The sequence below is a fragment of the Oncorhynchus nerka genome, linkage group LG8 (assembly GCF_034236695.1).
Source record: "Oncorhynchus nerka isolate Pitt River linkage group LG8, Oner_Uvic_2.0, whole genome shotgun sequence".
NCBI lineage: Eukaryota > Metazoa > Chordata > Actinopteri > Salmoniformes > Salmonidae > Oncorhynchus > Oncorhynchus nerka.
In genome coordinates, this window is record NC_088403.1 from 26,919,330 (window position 1) to 26,939,702 (window position 20,373).

Here is a 20,373-nt window from a genome sequence, read left to right on the forward strand (position 1 = left end):
CAATGACCGCCTACCGGGGAACAGTGCCTGGTTCAGGGGCAGAATAGCAGATTTTTACCTTGTCAGCTCATGGATTTGATCCAGCAACCTTTTGGTTACTGGCCCAACGCTCTAACCACTAGGTCACAACACTAGGCCTGTGCAACAAGGGGGCTGGACTCAATGCTGGAAATTCACCTCATTTCGCCGTTTACACATCAAAGTCAATGAGCAGCACCACAGAGATGTCCAACTTTTAGTCCAGTCTTTCAGGAAGATAATTAAATCAGTCCCCGATTAGAGAGGAACAATGAAAAAATGCAGTGGAACTGGCTTCGAGGTCCCGAGTTTAGTTCGAGGGGCCTATGTGGCCCCTGGGCCACTAATTTACATTTTTATTGGGCCCACTTTTGATGGCAATGAATGGACATCTCATTCCACGGAGGGCCGAGTGTCTGCAGGTTTGAGTTTTTTCCTTTCATTTAAGACCTAGACAACCAACCACTCAAGTACAAGGGTGATGCGAAAACATGCAGACACTCGGCCTTCCCTGTGTAAATATAATCTGCAATATCCAGATATGGGGTATCCCTTTAAGAGAGTAGTGGCTACAGAGGAGTCTGGCTGCAGGGTAGACTTAAGTGTGTTTCTTGAATATTATTATTTAATTGGCTCCCTGGATCTCGTAGGCGTCTCTTTCTAGCAATGAACAATTTGGAGATCTTTCTCCCCAATAAGAAACCCCTACGAAACTCGGGAAGCCAATAAGATAATTCTACACAAGGAACGCCTTTTTATCTAGGCTGCAATCAAACCCTCTGCAACAAGGGGGCTGGGCTCAATGCTGGGAATTTACGTCATTTCGCCGTTTACACATCCAAGTCAATGAGCAGCACCGCGGAGATGTCCGCCTTTTAGTCCAGTCTTCCAGGAAGAGAATTAACCAACGCGTCGCCGAAATGTAGAGCACAGCACCAACAGAAAACAAAGAACTTTCACGCGTTTATGATGAACATGGTCATATAATGGATTGATAACAAACCTTAAACGTATTTATTACGTGGCCCGTAACCCTCCAAGTCAGGGAGTCGGGTGTGGGTGTTTTTTCTGGTTTATTTCAAAGAGGAGAACGGGAAAAGGAAAGTGGGAAGAGGAGAACTTCCTGAATTTAGCGAGACATGTCAGAATCCCCATCGCAGATCATAACCAAGGTATTTGTTGATTTTATAAAGCAGAATCAAGTTCTAGGACCCCGGGGTGAGATGCGCTTGACGCAGTCGTGTTGTTGACAACTGCATCGTATGTGTCGGTAATCATCTGTTGCTGAGGGGAACGTTTCGCGGCTCTGTTGTAGACTATATCAGCGCATGGTAAGTCCATCCATGCTGTGCGCAAGTTTACCGACTTCGCAGCACACCTGAGATAAACGTTTTTCGTCACGACGTTCATTTTCATAGGCTATTGGTGCTTTCAAGAAAACTGGGAACTCGGGGGAAAAAACGAGGTCAAATCATGACGTCAGTGATGTTCAGGTCGGAGCTATAGAAAGAAGCCCGCGTTTCCGACTTGGAATTCCGAGTTGGATGACCATTGATACGATTTTTTTCCCAGTCGGAGCTCGTTTTTTTTCCTGAGTTAACAGTTGTCCTGAACGCGCTAAAGTCGGAGATTTCCGAGTTCCCAGTTGTTTTGAACGCGCCATATGTCTTGTTTTAAAACCACCAGAAATGTTACTATCCTTAGGGATCATATTAGCCTACAATTAATGTTACCGGTTGAAACTATTAATGGGAACATACATGTATCTGTCACTATTATATAGCATACACACGGGTAACTCATTTTCTATACAATACATTTTGTATATGTAAACCTGAAATATGTAGGCCTAAAATATGTAAAACAGTTCCAGTGCAAAAATGCATGCTGTTTATCATGTTATTACATTACAATAATGGTCTAAAGATGGATCTTCAAATTTCAAGTGACAAGGAAACCATTTGGTATTGTTGGGATGCAGCCTAAACGAGTAGGCCTAAAGATATTTTGGAACGATAATGTTTTGCAGAGATAATGTAGGCTATAGGTATGCCCTTAAACACACACGCTCGCACAGAAACTCAGTCTCTTGCTCCCTTCTTGGCCCCATCTGTACCTGAACCCCTTTTTGACCGTACACAACCTTGTCAAATCTGGGCTGTACAAATGCAAAATCTTGTAAAAGTAAGACTTGACATAGTGTGTTACTGTTGGCTATGAAGAGTAGAGCGGTCTGCATAATAAAATGAGATTAAAAGCTCATTGCTACATATGCCACAGTGAGTTCCTAGTACAGTAAGCTAATAGGAACTAGCCATTTTAGATTGACTGGTTGGATGAATCACCAATCCATGTTATAAGATGTTGCTGTTGGCAAACAAGCCTATAAACATATTCAGCAGCACTGATTGGCCCATACATACTCACCTGTTAACTGTTGCTGTCCATAGAAGGTACAGAGTAGAAAGAGGCAAAATAATGATGTTAGAATATCGTTGTACACAACAGCACATGTATATATTGTCGTGTTGACGGGTTACATATTGTATAAGTAAATGTGCACAAATACAAGTAAGTTCAACCTCCTGTTTAGTGACTGGCTGCATTGACCTTTTTATGAATAAAAAGATTGGCTATGTGTAGGTACCTTATCCCGTAGATAAAGAATGTCTTTAAATGGTGTTATAGTTTCTCGGCGGGTGATTCTCAGGCTGTTTGGATTTAAAGATGGTTTTCGGGGAGGTTTGTAACTAAGGCATGCTTTGTGTCTCTGTGTATCTATTCATAGCAGGAGAGGAGCTCATTCAGTCCTTCCTCCGCGAGCCCCCTGCCAAACTCCACTTCCTCCCCCGTCCATGCTCCCACAGCCAGGCCAGCCAGCCGAATGGAGGACGAGCCTGCCAGGCTGCCCGTGCACCTGCGTGAGTCACACACAAACATGCAGACACACGCCACACACACACACACACACACACACACACACACAACTCATGACAGGCACACACAGAGAATACATGACAGTCATAATCAACAAAACAAAAATGGTGTTTTCAGCCTGCATTTCCCTTATTCCATAAACATTTGTTTTGAGAGCTTTTGACCTCAGAAAATGGCAGATTGAAAGCCATGATTTACTTTAGCTACTTGCATGTCACGTCATGACTCCAACGGGCATCATTCTCCCCATGTGGACAGACAGACCTACTCATGTGTCCGTCCTCTGAGGTGCAGCAGACCCAGGGTCAAGGACCAACACAAGATGTCTTTCCTGGACCATAGCAGAGTCACTGTACTGGAACACTACACAGTAGAACACCGCAGGACAATGACAGCCAACACAACTCAGTACACGGCAGTACAGCAGGGTTCAGTACAAAAACACCTCAGGGTACTAAAGGACAGCACACAACACAACACAACATAGCTCAGTACAAGAGGATAGCGAACAGCACAGAATAATAGCCCAGTGTAATGGAGGAGTATAACATGTAAAGGTAGGAGAAGAGAGGAAGTAGGAGATGGGCTGGGCTGGGGAGAGTCTAGAATTAGGGAGAGAGAGTGAGGTATTACAGGATAGAATAGGACAGGGCGGACAAGAAGGAAAGTAGGGAGATGACTGTAAATATGAGGTAAGGTGAAGAGAGGATTTGATTTGTATCGAGAGGGCAGATGCGTATATTGATTTACTTTGCTACTTTACATTATTCTGCACTGATGAGGAAGAGCGGCATGTAAGCATTTCACTGTACCATTTACACCCACTGTATCCTGTGCACGTGACGAATAAACTTCGATTTGAGGTGTTTACTGATCTGACATGGTTGGAAAAGTGAGAGCATTGGTCGAAACCATGTTTTTTTTTTAACCTATTCTTAAGACCAGTAAAATCACCAAGGGCCTCAAAAAAGAGAGGAATCAAGAGGGACAAGGAGAAAAGGGAACATGACAACCGTGTGCTGTCTGGTGGAGCTGACGGCAGGTCTCAACCGGCCACTGCCTGACCCAATAAAACATCAGGCGGGGTTGGATCACGGCCAGGATATAGACTGGGTGTTTATAGAGTCGTAGAGTCACTGGGCCTGCTCTGTGTGAAAAACTATTCATATTTAACCAGGCACCTTTTAACATGTATGACTTTTAGGACTTGAGAGATTCATCTTTGTAGTTCTTCAGTGAGTTTGGATATAAATCTTCCCACTGGGCACAGCCGTCAATTAAACGTCTATTCCACGTTAGTTTTAATGAAATTGCGTTGAACCATGTGGAAACAACGTTAATTATACCAGTATGTGCCAATGAGTTGTTGTGGGAACTTTTGAGGGTAATTGACCTAAATATTGGCGGTTTGTTGATGTGTGTTTAGCAAAGATATGGTGCAGTTCTCATAAATTAGACCAGTATATTAACACACTTTGTGGTAATCTCAATATCTAAAAGAAATGACCTGTAGTGTCTATCCACGTGGACCATACAGAGGAAATTCCCCATTTCCACTTCCCCTTTTGTATTGTCATAGAAAAAGGAAGAACGTTTAACATGTCTGTTTTGGTCTGAGGTTGTCTGTTAGGGCCGTTTATCTGGGCGTGGTGAATGTGGTCTGCTGGACTGTGAGCTTCGATTCAACTTTTTTGTTTGAATCTTTAGATTATGCAAGATTTCCCTCTCTTCTACATGTCTTTAACTCTGTTGAATATATAAACTACCCTTCACCTGTAGGCCTACAGTACCCAAACTTCTTATTGGAACCTTCTTTGGCTCAAAGCCATCACTCTTCCTGACAATGATCTTTTAGACAACTTGTAACACGTTTGCTCCCCTTCTGAACACATCACACAGCTGGATCCAACTGGCACACATACTGCGAGAGACAAACCGTCCACATTCAAAGGCAATTTGTCCAGGGAGAAAGAAATAATGAAAGGGGGGGGAAATTGCAGTGTGGGCAGAAATCCGCCTTCTCTATTTCCTGAGGAGGAAGTGGATTAGATCAGGGTGAGAGTTGCAGCCTTCTCCCCACACTCAAAGAAGGCTTCTTTTCTTTTGAACCCGTTTAGCCAGGAGTGTTAGAAACCACCCCACTCTGAATGGGAGAGGTTTGCCTCTCCCTGTGTGTCTGGGTGAATGTTCTTGAAGTGGTGAAGTTAGTTACATTTCTCCATCACATTGGCGGATTTTCACGTTAATCCTCCCAATTTCCTTTCTGTTAGTTGTCTCATTGTTGAACTATAGAACATGCAAATGAAAAGAAAATAAGCACAGCTGTAAAACACTATTAATTCTACTGTTTGGTTGCACTAGATGTCCGCACTTGAGTGAAATGGATGACTTTTCAACTCACAATTCCATTCCATTAATCGTGTTTACTTAATTGTCTTGTGATGTGTCAGCCTCAAGGTCACCCACCTAGCAGACACTAAGAAGCGTAGCAGTGTCATTCAGGCTCACTGCAGTCAGGGATTCACGCTATTTACTGACGTCACAGCGAGTCGGGTGGGCACTGATGGGGATGTAACATTGAGACACCTGTGCAAAGGGACAAGTTCAAAGAATAGGGAGTGGGTGTCTATGGGAATGTGTATGGAGAGTACAGTTTACATTGAACATGGAAGCTTATTGAGCATGAGAAATCACTTGCTGGATGACTGAGAATGAAGCCTCTTCTTGGAAACTTGGCCTGCTGCTGTTTTTCTTTGTAAACCTTTCTCAATAGATTGTGTTTGCTTTGCTCACAGCTGGGGTTCTACTGTGTGTGTGTGTGTGTGGCTGAGAGTGTGAGTGTGTGTGAGAATGTCTTTGTGCACAGGCATGTTGGTGTGTGTGTGTGTGTCTGCATGTCACTCTGTGAGTAATTGTACAGTGTGCGTGTGCCTGCATATTCGTTTGTGGAGTCTTTCTGTATGTGTAAAGATGTTTGCGTGCATATCAATGGTGCAGTACATACAAAGGGTGTGTGTGTGTGACTATGTATATCCCAGTGCCTTTCAGAAGGGAAATTTCCTGCCCCTGGAAGCCGTTCTCATCCTCAGGAATTTCCTGAGTGGGCAGACTGCGCTTCCTGAATAAATGTTGTTTTTCCCCCCTTCGTTCCCTTTTCTCCCTCTGAAAGGGGAAACTGTTCTCACATGCCAACAGCCAAGTGGAGAGAAGCCCCTTCTCTTCCTGTATGAAACACTCCACATGCCATCATGGAAGGAAGGGGGTCATAGTTCCCCACCCCAAACCCGACAGGGAGCAAACTGAGCCCACCAGACAGACTGATGCTTAAAAGACATCACTATGTTGCGGATGCTATCCATTCTCCCTTTTAAAGGGCGACTGCACTTCCTTTGGCTTTGTTTTGACGGTTGCTCAATGGAGACCATGACTGAAGCCAAACCAGAGTTGTCTTCGGGGTGTGGTTTGAGGTGGGTGTGTTATGTTTGTATATAGACCCTTACCAGTACACGACACACTGACAGATGCACGGGGCTCTTGGCTGCAGTAAGAAAGCCATTGCCATCTGTGCCCATTCAACAGCCTAGATTTAGATTTTATTACTTCTAAACAAAATAACTTTTTGTGGTTCTCATACACTTACAATGATGTTTTGATTATAGCTTGAACAGTCGCTAAGAAAATATTTGGTTGTGATCTTTGAAAAATAAGTATTTTGGATGCCGCATTTGTTAGCTAGAATGCTAACGCTCATTGACATAGTCTGTAGCAAAAGCCAGCCAAAGAGCCATTTTACTTGTTGTAGTGTTTAAAAAAAATTAAAGTAAAATGCAGTTGATTTGTGATGATGACAAACAATCATATGAGCCTTAATCCAATTATAATCCAAAAGTAGTGTGAAATGCTATCAAAAGCAACATGTAAATATAGAGGCTTTTTTTTTGCTGGCGTTCTATAAGAACTCCCCCGTGTTCTTCCACCAACTTGTGTGTATCGCCCTCGTGAGGCAATGTTTGCAACACAGAAATGGGTCTATTGTACCTTGGCAGGTGTTTGTCCCTCCTGAGTCACTGTTGCAACAAAAACAACCACTTCCTCAAAATTTTAATTAATTTAGACGGTTTTGCAGAGGTCTTAGTCACGCAATTTTGCATCTAGCATCTAGCTAAGGTGTTTGGTGCAGTAATTCTTAAGTAAAAACATTTGCATGAAAAACTAGTCTGTGCACTGCATACAGTCTATCGAGCCAGGAAAGTCTGACTCCGCGCTCAGGACTGATTTCTGAGAACAATATCTTTACAATATCATCTCCAAGCTGTCAAATTACTGTAAAGAAAGCACAAGCAACATACTGTTTATCAGTGTACAAAATCACTTGCTAACTCTGTTTGTCAATGAAGCTAGCATGTGGAAGCTAGACTGTTTATCAAGTCAGTGGAGAGTTGTGATTTTTTTAAAATATATTTTTTTACTTTCTCAGTATCTATTACCAGAATGTGAGTCTGTCTGGCAGTGTTTTAATAGGGAATCGTGTTACAAAACAGGTCGCTGGGGGACACAAGGTGGGTTTCAGAATATTGAAAAGTGGTCTCCGATCTCAATACTCATTTTGCCGAAAAAAGTGGCTGACTTGAGTGATTGACACTATCAAACATCAGGAAGTGGCCACTCCATAGAGGGCTTAGGGTCAAGGGTTATTTCAATGTAACATTGGCGAATCAGTTGTCTTATGTAAACAAGTCAAGAGGCGCTGTGTAATGGGCAGATCTGTTTCACTGTCTGGAGGTTCTGGCTGCTATGATTGGATAGAGCGCGTGCAGCTGATGGAGCACAATCAGTACAGCTGCTTCTCTCGTGTTAGTGGCCATGATGATTGTAATCCATACCCAACCCCCCACCAGTAAGTCGCAACAAACTATTTTACAGAACACTGTTTTGGATGAGACTGATTTCATGACCAAAATTATCGTATTTACACATTGTAGATATTTTTGACCCTAGAATTCATGTTTCTAACTCATATCGATGCCACATATAACCAACATTGGTTTTAAAAGGCCTAAGGGGCAGTTGACCTTCTTTAAATGAAGAGTCTACTGCAGATTTCATTAGCATAGATGACATGCTAATTTCCATGATCTGTATAATTTTGTATGCAGCATTGTATGTATGCATGCATGTGTGTGTATACATGCATGCATACATGCATGCATGCATACATACATACATACATCCAGTTGAATTTTGAAGTTTACGTACACCTTAGCCAAATGCATTTAAACTCAGTTTTTCACAATTGCTGACATTTAATCTTCGTAACAATTCCCTGTCTTAGGTCACCACTTTATTTTAAGAATGTGAAATGTCAGAATAATAGTAGAGTGATTTATTTCAGCTTTTATTTCTTTCATCATATTCCCAGAAGTTTACATACATACACTCAATTAGTATTTGGTAGCATTGCCTTTAAATTGTTTGACTTGAGTGAAATGTTTCGGGGAGCCTTCCACAAGCTTCCCACAATAAGTTGGGTGAATTTTGGCCCATTCCTCCTGACAGAGCTGGTGTAACTGAGTCAGGTTTGTAGGCCTCCTTGCTCGCACACGCTTTTTCAGTTCTGACCACAGATTTTCTATAGGATTGAGGTCAGGGCTTTGTGATGGTCACTCCAATACCTTGACTTTGTTGTAGAGGTTAAAAAGCTAACGTTTTAAGTTCCTTGCTCAGAACATATGAAAGCTAGTGGTTCCTTTTAACATGTCTTCAATATTCCCAGGTTAGAAGTTAAGGTTGTAGTTATTATAGGACTATTTCTCTCTATACCATTTGTATTTCATATACCTTTGACTATTGGATGTTCTAATAGGTACTTTAGTATTGCCAGCCTAATCTCGGGAGTTGATGAAGTCATAAACAGCGTAATGCTTGAAGCACAGCGAAGAGCTGCTGGCAAACGCAGGAAAGTGCTGTTTGAATGAATGCTTATGAGCCTGCTGCTGCCCACCACCACTGTCAGACTGCTCTATCAAATCATAGACTTAATTATAATATAATAACACACAGAAATACGAGCCTTAGGTCATTAATATGGTCAAATCTGTAAACTATCATTTCGAAAACCAAACGTTTATTCTTTCAGTGAAAATATGGAACCGTTCCGTATCTTATCTAACGGGTGGCATCCCTAAGTCTAAATATTGCTGTTACATTGCACAACCTTCAATGTTATGTCATAATTACGTACAATTCTGGTAAATTTTAATTACGGTCTTTGTTAGGAAGAAATGGTCTTCACACAGTTCGCAACGATCCAGGCAGCCCAAACTGCTGCATATACCACCATATACTGCTTGCACAGAACACAAGAGAAGTGACAATCTCCCTAGTTAAAATAAATTCATGTTAGCGGGCAATATTGACTAAATATGCAGGTTTAAAATATATACTTGTGTATTGATTTTAAGAAAGGCATTGATGTTTATGGTTAGGTACACATCGATGTTTATGGTTAGGTACACATCGATGTTTATGGTTAGGTACACATCGATGTTTATGGTTAGGTACACATCGATGTTTATGGTTAGGTACACATTGGTGCAACGACTGTGCTTTTTTTTGCGAATGCGCTTGTTAAATCACCCGTTTGGCGAAGTAGGCTGTGATTCAATGATACATTAATAGGCACCGCATTGATTATATGCAACGCAGGACAAGCTAGATAAACTAGTAATATCATCAACCATGTGTAGTTAACTAATGATTATGTTAAGATGTTTTTTATATAAGATAAGTTTAATGCTAGCTAGCACCTTACTGTGGCTCCTTGCTGCACTGGCATAACAGATAGTCAGCCTGCCACGCAGTCTCCTCGTGGAGTGCAATGTAATCGGCCATGATCGGTGTCCAAAAATGCCGATTACCGATTGTTATGAAAACTTGAAATCGGCCCTAATTAATCAGCCATTCCGATGAATTGGTCGACGTCTACTTTGTTGTCCTTAAGCCATTTTGCCACAACTTTGGAAGTATGCTTGGGGTCATTGTCCATTTGGAAGACCCATTTGCAACCAAGCTTTAACTTCCTGACTGATGTCTTGAGATGCTGGTTGCTTCAATATACCCACATAATATTCCTACCTCATGATGTCATCTATTTTGTGAAGTGCACCAGTCCCTCCTGCAGCAAAGCACCCCCACAACATGATGCTGCCACCCCTGTGCTTCACGGTTGGGATGGTGTTCTTCGGCTTGCAAGCCTCCCCCTTCTTCCTCCAAACATAACGAGGGTCATTACGGCCAAACAGTTCTATTTTTGTTTCATCAGACCAGAGGACATTTCTCAAAAGCACGATCTTTGTCCCCATGTGCAGTTGGAAACCGTAGTCTGGCTTTTTTTATGGCGGTTTTGGAGCAGTGGCTTCTTCCTTGCTGAGTGGCCTTTCAGGTTATGTCGATATAGGACTCGTTTTACTGTCGATATAGATACGTTTGTACCCGTTTCCTCCAGCATCTTCACAAAGCACTTTGCCGTTGTTCTGGGATTGATTTGCACTTTTCGCACCAAAGTACGTTAATCTCTAGGAGACAGAACGTGTCTCCTTCCTGAGCGGTATGACGGCTGCGTGGCCCCATGGTGTTTATACTTGCGTACTATTTGTACAGATGAATGTGGTACCATCAGGCGTTTGAAAATTGCTCCCAAGGATGAACCAGACTTGTGGAGGTCTACATTTTTTTCCTGAGGTCTTGGCTGATTTCTTTAGATTTTCCCATGATGTCAAGCAAAGAGGAACTGAGTTTGAAGGTAGGCCTTGAAATACATCCACATGTACACCTCCAGTTGACTCAAATGATGTAAATTAGCAGAAGCTTCTAAAGCCATGACATTATTTTCTGGAATTTTCCAAGCTGTTGAAAGACAGTCAACTTGATGTTTGTAAACTTCTGACCCACTGGAATTGTGATACAGTGAATTATAATTGAAGTAATCTGTCAGTAAACAATTGTTGGAAAAAATGACTTGTGTCATGCACAAAGTAGATGTCCTAACCGACTTGCCAAAACTATAGTTTGTTAACAAGACATTTGTGGAGTGGTTGAAAAACAAATTTCAATGACTCCAACCTAAGTGTATGTAAACTTCTGACTTCAACTGTATGTGTGTGTGACCTTCAACCCTGTAAGCGTCTGTTAACGTGAAACATTGTATTTATTCTAATTTCTTGGTTGTTATTCTATGGCTCTAAGCTCACATTTGAGAACCAGTGTCCACAATAAGATTTTAAAAAGCAGTCAGTTGAAACATTCAAGGGCATAGCTGGCCCTGTTTGGTCTGTTTGAACAATAACCTCTATCTAGCATGTACATGTTCAGTGGTCTGTTTACCCAAAGAGAAGGAAAGCATGGTAGCTGGTAGGTGTGCATTTTAAGATTCACAAGTGTAGCTTATGAGGTACAGCATTAGTACAGTACTACTCGTTGCTGCATTTTCTAAAAGAGGGTTGGCCTTCTCTCATAAAAAAAAGCATAAATAGAATCAGTGAAGGCGGGAACCTATTGAAAACAAACTACAGTACATGAGCCAGCTTGCCCCCAATGCGCAACATACTATCAAACAGGTTGCGCAACTTCCTGCCCAATAACCGAGCGTTTGATTGGTCATCTGTTTTTACGCTTGTTTTGACTGGATGAAGTCCAATCTGGCTGCATTTGGAACACACAGTTTCTGATGAGGTGAAGTATGTTGTTTGCATATTGACCTGGAGCGAGAGAAAGAGAGGAGGGGATGAAGTGAAGGACTGAAGCAGGGAGAGTGAGAGAAGGGAGGGTGTGAGTAGGGGAAATGTGTAAGGTGTCACCCTTCATGTCTGACTCACAAGGTCAAAAGGCCTCCCTTTTCCTCCGACTCTGCATGATGAAAAGCTATTTTCAATCAAGAATGAAAGAGCAATATTCGCCTCTCATTCAAGAGGTGAATGACTAGAGAGAGGAAACGTACTTGATGTTTTGACCAAAGTCCTGAGCTGTCAAAAGCATTTGCAAACTTCTATTGCATTTACAGTACAGCATGTACAAAACATATTTTGTTATTCATTCCAGGTAAAACTGTACAGACACTACCGGTCAGACTTTTAGCGGTCTACACAATGGACACATATTTCCCCTGAATGTTCTGTTTTGCCGAGAGAGGAGTTAAAGAGGTTTGGGGGTTGTGGAGGGTAACAACGAAACAAGATACCAGTGATCTCATCCGTTCTCTCCTTCATTCATCCCATGCGCTTACGAGTTGCCCCGGCAACAGCGTGCATCACTGTGTGTGTGTGTGCGGGGGCCTGCAAATCCACAGAGTGAAAATTATGTGTCATCAGAGAGGATTAGTAGCCCATGGTTTAGTCAAGGGCCTTTCGGGTGGATTCGCCGGTCGTGTTCGAGAGTGTTTCATCCCATACACAAACAGACTGCACACCAGAAACCCGAGATGGGTTCAACGACATCCAAAGACACGGATGGTGAAACGAGAGCGAGGGCTGAAATTGATTTGGTCATGAACACTGAAACAATAAATCTGCAGGTTCTTACACAATTGAAATGTGAACAGGATTGGGCAAAAAGGGGAACTTCTCTGAGCCTGTGAGGGACAGAGTAAGATGTAGGGCTAATCAAAGAGGCACGGTCACTCTCTTTCCTCCCGCTCTTTTTCTGGCTGCCTCAGCTTGTCTCTCTCTGTGTGTGTTTGTGTGTGTGTTTGTGTCTGCTGACTCTTAATATCCGTTTCTCTTCCTGTTGGTCTTCTTTTTTCTACCACTTCTCCGTTATTGTTTCTGGTTCCCATCACTATCTCTCTCCTCCCCTCCCTGCTCTATCCTTTTCTCTCTCTCTGCTCTCTACTTTGCTGCTGACTGTTGATAAACCTCACAGCGTTGCTCCCTAACCTTACCGCAGGAAGTTTCCTGTGCTGAAACGGAGCCCATGCTGGATCGCTTCCTGCCCAAGTGCGTTGTGGGACACGTTTGTTTGGGCCTCCCTCCCCCACTCCTTCCTCCGCTGGGCCCTGTGCAGATGGCTTGGTCCGGCAGGCCGGATCTCAGAGGAGTTTTGGCAGCGTTGTGCCTTCCCTCTTTTGCTCTCTCTTTCCCCTCTCTCAATCCAGCCCTGGAGAGAACATACCACTGCAGTGACCTCACAACCAGGTCCTCCCTGCATGCTGTACGCATCACTAAGGTCACGTGATTAAGGGGTCACCCGTAGGCGACACAGCTGGTGGATGCTAAGCATATGGTAATTAGATCTGTTCTCTTGTTAGGTGCTACCGGTAACTTACTGATGGTGTTTGTTCTCACCATGGCAGTCAATGGCATTGTTCGGTTGTTCAATCTAAAATCTAGAGTTGCCATTAGAAAAATAAATCTAGTTGAAAGGATATGAAAACACATTTCATTGGGTCATTCTAAAATCCCTACATACAATGGGCTGTAGTCCTCATGTTATTCTTGAACACCAGTATCCAACTGTTGTATGATTTACAACTTTACTCATAAAAGGGCTCTTTACTTGTCATATGTGACCCATTGGGGGCCAATTGGCCCCTGATTGAAAATCCAGCTCAACCAGATGCATGGCCCCTGTGACAATCTGTAGTATTTTTCACAGACTGGTTCTGGCTTGACTGTTTGTGGAGACTATGTAAGTAGACCCTTTGTAGTGATGGAATGGGCCACATAAAACATTCCATTACACATCAGGTTCTTCACTGGCTATATAGTTATGTCCATCCGCTATATTCTAGATGAACTTCCCTTCACAAGTCTACCACAAGCCCTGCCAATGTCTCTTCTCTCTATCTGAATATGGAAGGGAAATGGGAAACTGGCAGTCTACGAGCCGTTTCTTTTTATATTGATTGTTCCCTGTATAAAACGTCCTTTGTTTGACGGGTGAGGGGGGGAGCGATCGCTCTGAAACCGCGCACGGGTTCCGATTACTCCTGTGACAGTGACATTGCGCGCGCCGCTGGCCAAAGATAACAGCTGTCCCATTCCAAGAGGAAGTGTTTGAGGCCTGGTGATAAGTGAGACGTAGAAACTGCTGCCCTTTGTCTGGTGTAGGCGTGATGGATGCTGCTCTGGTGGTTTGGTGTGTGTGTGTGTGTGAGGTGAAGCACAGCGATATTGTAAATCTGTTCACAGGTTAAAGGTTAGAGGCTAGTATGAATGTAAATATAGGCCACCCAGTACCCAATGAAGTCATCTAGATCAGGGCTCTCCAATGCTGTTCCTGGAGAGATACCCTCCTGCTACAGACAAAGAAACAGTTCCTGACAAACAACAATGACTTTTCTGTCAATGATTTATGTGCTAAACATCTAGTACTCTCAATTGCAATACGATGAGCAAGACTGGAAAAACAATACGACTTCACTCATATGCCGTATAAACCCATTGTAGGCTTTCTAGCTGATATGAATTACATGCGGTTTACTTTCTAGACATCCACTGCTCTCTGATTCCCGCACTCACCCACACCATTGTTTTCCCTTTGAATACTATTGTATTGTCCATGTGTGGGTTGAACGAAAAATGTAATGTTATTCTTTTTTATTTTTTATTTATGATGTCAGTTTCCTAAATGAATGAATGGAATGCACCTCCAGGTTTGAATCAACCACATTGTTATTGTTTAGGTTACAAGGAACAAGTTTATAATTTTCTAAGTAATGGTGTCGGACACACATTTGTGGTGAGTGTTGATTCCTGGGCTATTCCTCATTGCAGTCAGTCACTAATGCGTTTGGGCGATCCATCAGTGCAGATGTTTCGCTCTCGCAAGTTCCCACGGCAGTGAAATAAATATTTCAGAGCCTGCAGGGTGAAAAACGTCAGAGCTGTTTCCTTTGGTATTCCTCAGTGTGTCCTTGCCATTTATTCACTATGTGTTAGTGTATAAATACATGTGTATCAGACTAATCTACCTTTTAGACTGACTGAGAAAAGCCACAGGTTTTCCTTTGCAATCTACCAAGGTTAACTCACAAGTACTGACAAAGATGAAGCAAATATGAAATGAACATACTGTATGTGAGTACGCTTGACTGAAGTTAACTCTTATTCGACACCTCCTCCATTCCTGCACTCTGCTTATCTCCCCTCATACCCTCCCCCTTCTCTCCCCCCCCCTCTCTGCTAATCTTCGAATCAATCCCTCTTACTTTGATCTCCTTCCCTCATTTCCCTTTTTACTGCCACCTCTGTCTCCTTCCTCCCTCGCTCCCTTTTCTCCTTCCTTTTACTTCCCCCGGTCTCCCTCCTTCCCAACACTTTCTTCTAATTTCCCCCCTCGCTCCCTCCACCCCCAGGCCTGCAGCCGGTGTTCTGGAGCAGGGAGGACGTGGGCCAGTGGTTGCGCTGGGCCGAGAGGGAGTTTGCCCTGCGTCCCAACACCAGTGGCAGTTTCCAGATGAACGGCAAGGCCCTGCTCCTCCTCACCAAGGAGGACTTCCGCTACCGGTCGCCCCACTCCGGTACGCCCACCTCCCACGCCTCTGCCCTTATTAATTCAAACGGTTGCTATGTTATTGGAACACATTTTTTTCTAACAACATGCTCATGTTTAACAATAATGCATTTTGAAGGGGGAATGACTTTGGAGAAATGGCACACTGACCTAAGATAATGGCCATGTGTCTAGAGCATACAATGAGTGTCTTTTGATAGACCTTTAGCCTATATTTGTCAAATATGTTGATAGATCTGCTCAGCTGGAAGAAAGCAAGCGGAAGAGCAATATCAGGTGACTCAGCAGCTTCCTTAGTGGCGTTGCGGTCTGTCTTTGTTGTTGGAGGCAGGCAGTAGGAGACTGGTTGGGTAAACGGCCGATCAGGAAGTGCAAACCAAACTCAACCGTCACCTGCTAACACCAGGAATTTCCCCTGCAGTGCCGTGTTAAACAGCAGGGACAGAAAGTGAGAACTGAAAGGGGTTTATGTGTGCAAGTGTGTGTGCCTGTGGCGTCTTCACTTCCTTTATGAGAACTATTTCCTTGATGATCTGACGGGAAGCCTCTCAAATTGAAGTGAAAAAACTCCCTCCATTCTATTGATTCTCTTTGAGGGAAATACTCTCTCAGAGCCCTTCATATACAGGTAGCAAGTTAAATCTTTCAGGGTGGCTTAATAATACCATTTTTTACACATTGAGCATAAACCATGTTATGCTAATGCCATCTCTGTTGTAGAAGATACTACAGGCTTTTGTTCATATTGTCTTGACACAATCAACCGTGCCTTAGCACAGGAATCTTGGAGGTGCTACAAAGTGAGTCACATGGTTGGTTTACGACTAGACTTGCCATTAGGATTCTGTCACGTCCATGACCACCTCAAGTAGGCTGCTTTGTAGGAGAACAGATGAGGTATGGAAGTTACCAGGCAATAATATCAAGTCTTGAACTGCCTCTTGGCAGGCTGACTCATTAGCAACACTATGACTCTTGTCTTGGTCTGTTGGCCTCATTTACCATCTGTTTGGTCCAGACCATGTTTTTAAACTCCAGTAAAGATCTCTGGTCGGAGCCTGATCCTTTTGATGACATTGATTGACAGCTGCTGCCCTGTCTATGGGGTGCACCATTGGAGGTGCTCATACGCTAACATCTGACCTCTAACCACTGACCTGTGTATCCTGCAGGGGACGTCCTGTACGAGCTGCTGCAGCACATCCTGAAGCAGAGGAAGCCGCACGCCTCCTACCCCTCCGCCTACTTCCCCGGCAACTCCTTCCACCCTCTGCCAGAGGGAGCTCTCCAGCACCACAAACTGGAAGGTCAGTGATGTTCATTAGGGCACACTGTAGCAAAAGGCTTTGTAATGGCAAATGTAAATCTGTGTTCAGACAAGTTCAGGTTATGCATTACATTTCACTCTCCCTACTGAACACCAGCCTGATGATGTTCTTGAGATCACACTTACTGAAGGAAGCAGCATACCACCCTGCAAACCACCTTGCATACCACTGCTGGCTTGCTTCTGAAGCTAAGCAGGGTCAGTCCTGGTCAGTCCCTGGATGGGAGACCAGATGCTGCTGGAAGTGGTGTTTGAGGGCCAGTAGGCCTCTGGTCTAAAAAATATCCCAATGCCCCAGGCCAGTGATTGGGGACACTGCCCTGTGTAGGGTGCCGTCTTTCGGATGGGACGTTAAACGGGTGTCTTGATTCTCAGCGGTCATTAAAGATCCCGTGGCACTTTATCGTAAGAGTGGCTAAATTCCCAATCTGGCCATCAAACCATCATGGTCACCTAATAATCCCCAGTTTACAATTGGCTCATTCATCCCCCTCCTCTCCCCTGTAACCATTCCCCAGGTCGTTGCTGCAAATGAGAATGTGTTCTCAGTCAACTTACCTGGTAAAATAACAGATAAATAAATAAAAAGGAAGAATAGAGAGGTGATTACAGGAGAGCATTGAATGGGGGGGGGGCAATAGGAAATCAACGTATTAGCCTATGGGGGGGAAAGACAACATTATGGAGTGGAATATTGAACACATCACCATTGCGTCACTTTCCTGACAATGTTATTTTGTTATTCATCCAACTTTTCTGCCAGAAGGATTTCACAATTCTGTTCATGCCTAGGGGGATTTGTCGTGAGTAATTTCCCCTGAAGAACCCAACTGATCTGACTTCTGTTTCACAGGAGTTACTCAACAATCTTATACAGTTGCTTCAATTCAAGTATTTAATTACACATGATCAGAGAAAATCAGTTGGTCATGTAGCAATACAATTGCAAGAAAGCATCGCAAGTATGCTTTAAGTGATTCTGACAAAAGTAACAAGTGGTATATTGGTCTACTCTAGACTCTAGAGAGAGGTGTTTAAGTCTCTTTTTACTATCCACCTGAAAAGAGGAAGGACTTCACCTTCTTTGTGCTACACTTTGGACTCCTTTCACTGGAATGGTTAGAATGAAATGGGAGGATAGAGGAGAGGTGTTGACATTGAAACCTGCTCCACAAGGAAATGCTTCTATATTTAAACAACCTTTGGTCTAGGAGTTGATTATCTACAGTTCCTCATCTCTACATGTTTTATAGGGGAAGTGATTGGGTTAGATGATTCAGATGCTCAGGACTTCCTTGTTGTTCGGTATGCTAGTTTTGGTATGCAGAAGCAAAGATATTTCTTTCTTGCTTAGAGGCAAAGCATACTAGCTATTCACATGTTAACACTAAGTAAATGTGTACTCAACATGTTGTAATGTTCTACCCAGTAGAGGGCAGTCCAAACCAATCACTAATAATCTACCACCCACATACATTGAGACATGATGAAGTTTGTAAATGTGTGTAGTGACATCTACTGGACATCATGTAAATATATTGGAAACATATATCCTAGGGGCTGCAGGTAGCCTAGCGGTTAGAGCGTTGGGCCAGTAACCGAAAGGGTGCTGGATCGAATCCCCGAGCTGACAAGGTAAAATCTGTCATTCTGCGCCTGAGCAAGGCAGTTAACCCAGAGCACCGTGGATGTCGATTCGGGGGGGCGGGGGTGTGTAAGATTAAATGCGGAAGACACATTTTAGTTGAAGGCATTCAGTTGTACAACTGACTAGGTATCCTCCTTTCCCCTTTATGCAGAAACGGTACGGCGAACACCACGTGGTACAGAGCCCCAACCCCAGCACCCACCCACCATTGAGCTCCGACACCGCTCCCGCTCGCCTCCCCGCCTCTCCCCCCTGGACCCCAACTACCCACGCCCTGGTGCCGAGGACCACCTCCAGACGTCCTCCCAGCTGCCCGACAGCAACCACCACCTGCCAGAGGACTTGTACACTCTGTCGGTGTCCCCTGCTGCCCCTAACGGCCGCTGTGCCACGCCCCGCGAAGCCCCCTGCCCAGGCAGCCCCGGGTGCCAGGACGCTGCCCCCCCTCGTGTCATCCAGCTCATGCCCAGCGCCATCATGCACCCCCTGCTGCTTAGCCCAGGGAGAGGAGGTGTCGCTGGAGACTTCAGGCACGGTCGTGGGGGGCCACCACTTCAGGCCCCCCATGAAAATGGGCGTGAGGGGAAGGGCCACATCCAGCTGGCACTGGCCCACCACCAGCAGCACGCTCTACATCAGCAGGAGGAGGCGCTCTACAGGAACCACCACGTCATTGTGCCCGTCTCGCCACCAGAGGAACAGGCAATGCCCATTGGACGGATAGCAGGTAACTAACGCTCCTAAAGGTTAATCTTAGAGGGTGGTGTTCACGGCTTCAACCAACTCTGGAGGAAGTGTGGCTAAAGTTGAAGTTAACAGGTACTGTCTGAAATGTGTCACCTCTGACGTGTTTGTGTTCCCAGACTGCAGGCTGCTGTGGGACTACGTCTACCAGCTCCTCTCAGACAGCCGGTACGAGAACTACATCCGCTGGGAGGACACAGAGACCAAAGTCTTCCGCATCATGGACCCCAACGGCCTGGCTCGCCTGTGGGGGAACCACAAGGTAACGAACTACACCCCCCAGTGTTTGATTGGAAAAGGCATTTTCTCGCAGTGCTGGTTTTCTTAAAGTTCTGTGTTAACATTCTATCTTGTTCTATTGGTTGTAACAGAACAGGACCAATATGACGTACGAGAAGATGTCACGAGCACTGAGACACTACTACAAACTGAACATTATCAGGAAAGAGCCAGGACAGAGACTCTTATTCAGGTATGGTAGGGTTTAGTTAAAACCCAATATTTATTTGAAGTAAAAAAAAAAAAATGTATATACACTTGTCCAGTTTGAGTTAACTAATGATTAACCACTGTGTATGTGTGGTTCAGGTTCATGAAAACCCCAGATGAGATTATGAGTGGACAAACTGACAGGCTGGAGCACATAGAGTCGGACACAGACGATCAAATCTACATCAAAGAGGAATGCTGAGGCCTCTGGGAAATGGAGTCCACTAAAGCGATGAACTACTACAGCCGCTGATGCCTTTCAGAAAGCTGCTCGAACAATCGTTTCAAACCAAGAGCACCCGGACATTCACTCTATCCAAAACTCAGAGGAACTTGATGGTGACGTCTCTAGATTGCCTTTTAAAACTTTATAAGATTTTCTTTCCAGACAAATCTTATCAGTTGTTTTCTGTCTTAATGCAAGGAGTTCAAAGGACCTGGTGAAAAGTATATCTCATAAGACATTCCTTTTCCCTGAACTGCCACAGCAAATCAATCATTTCATGCTTGTCATGTCATACATTGTTGATTTTTCTTCCCCATGTGTGCATTAACTATAAGAAAATGTTGCAATTTGTGCAACTAATGGGAGGGGGTGTGTAGCTGGAACGTTTTCACCACAGAATAAATCTTTTTGATCAATTTGTATGGCTGATCTCTTAAAAATGCATCTGACCTTATTGCTTGAAGCCTAAGTCTAGCA

At 43.9% G+C, this 20,373-nt stretch overlaps 1 protein-coding gene across 4 annotated transcripts; it reads left to right on the forward strand.

The window, feature by feature from the left end:
• The first annotated feature begins 849 nt into the window (after positions 1–849).
• Positions 850–20,312, forward strand: LOC115133056 (transcription factor ETV6-like). Of its 4 annotated transcripts, none has more exons than XM_029665889.2 (8): positions 850–1,190; positions 2,810–2,939; positions 15,305–15,469; positions 16,635–16,769; positions 18,589–19,164; positions 19,301–19,443; positions 19,553–19,653; positions 19,770–20,312. In XM_029665889.2, exons 1-8 carry the CDS (start codon positions 1,158–1,160, stop codon positions 19,870–19,872), a joined length of 1,386 nt encoding a protein of 461 aa, XP_029521749.1. In that variant the 5' UTR covers positions 850–1,157; the 3' UTR covers positions 19,873–20,312. The 4 variants fall into 4 exon arrangements, with proteins under 4 accessions (XP_029521749.1, XP_029521748.1, XP_064877675.1 ...); XM_029665888.2 differs by having other exon boundaries at positions 851–1,190; positions 2,807–2,939; XM_065021603.1 differs by lacking the exon at positions 850–1,190 and adding an exon at positions 1,224–1,349 and having other exon boundaries at positions 2,807–2,939.
• The last annotated feature ends 61 nt before the right edge of the window (positions 20,313–20,373 follow it).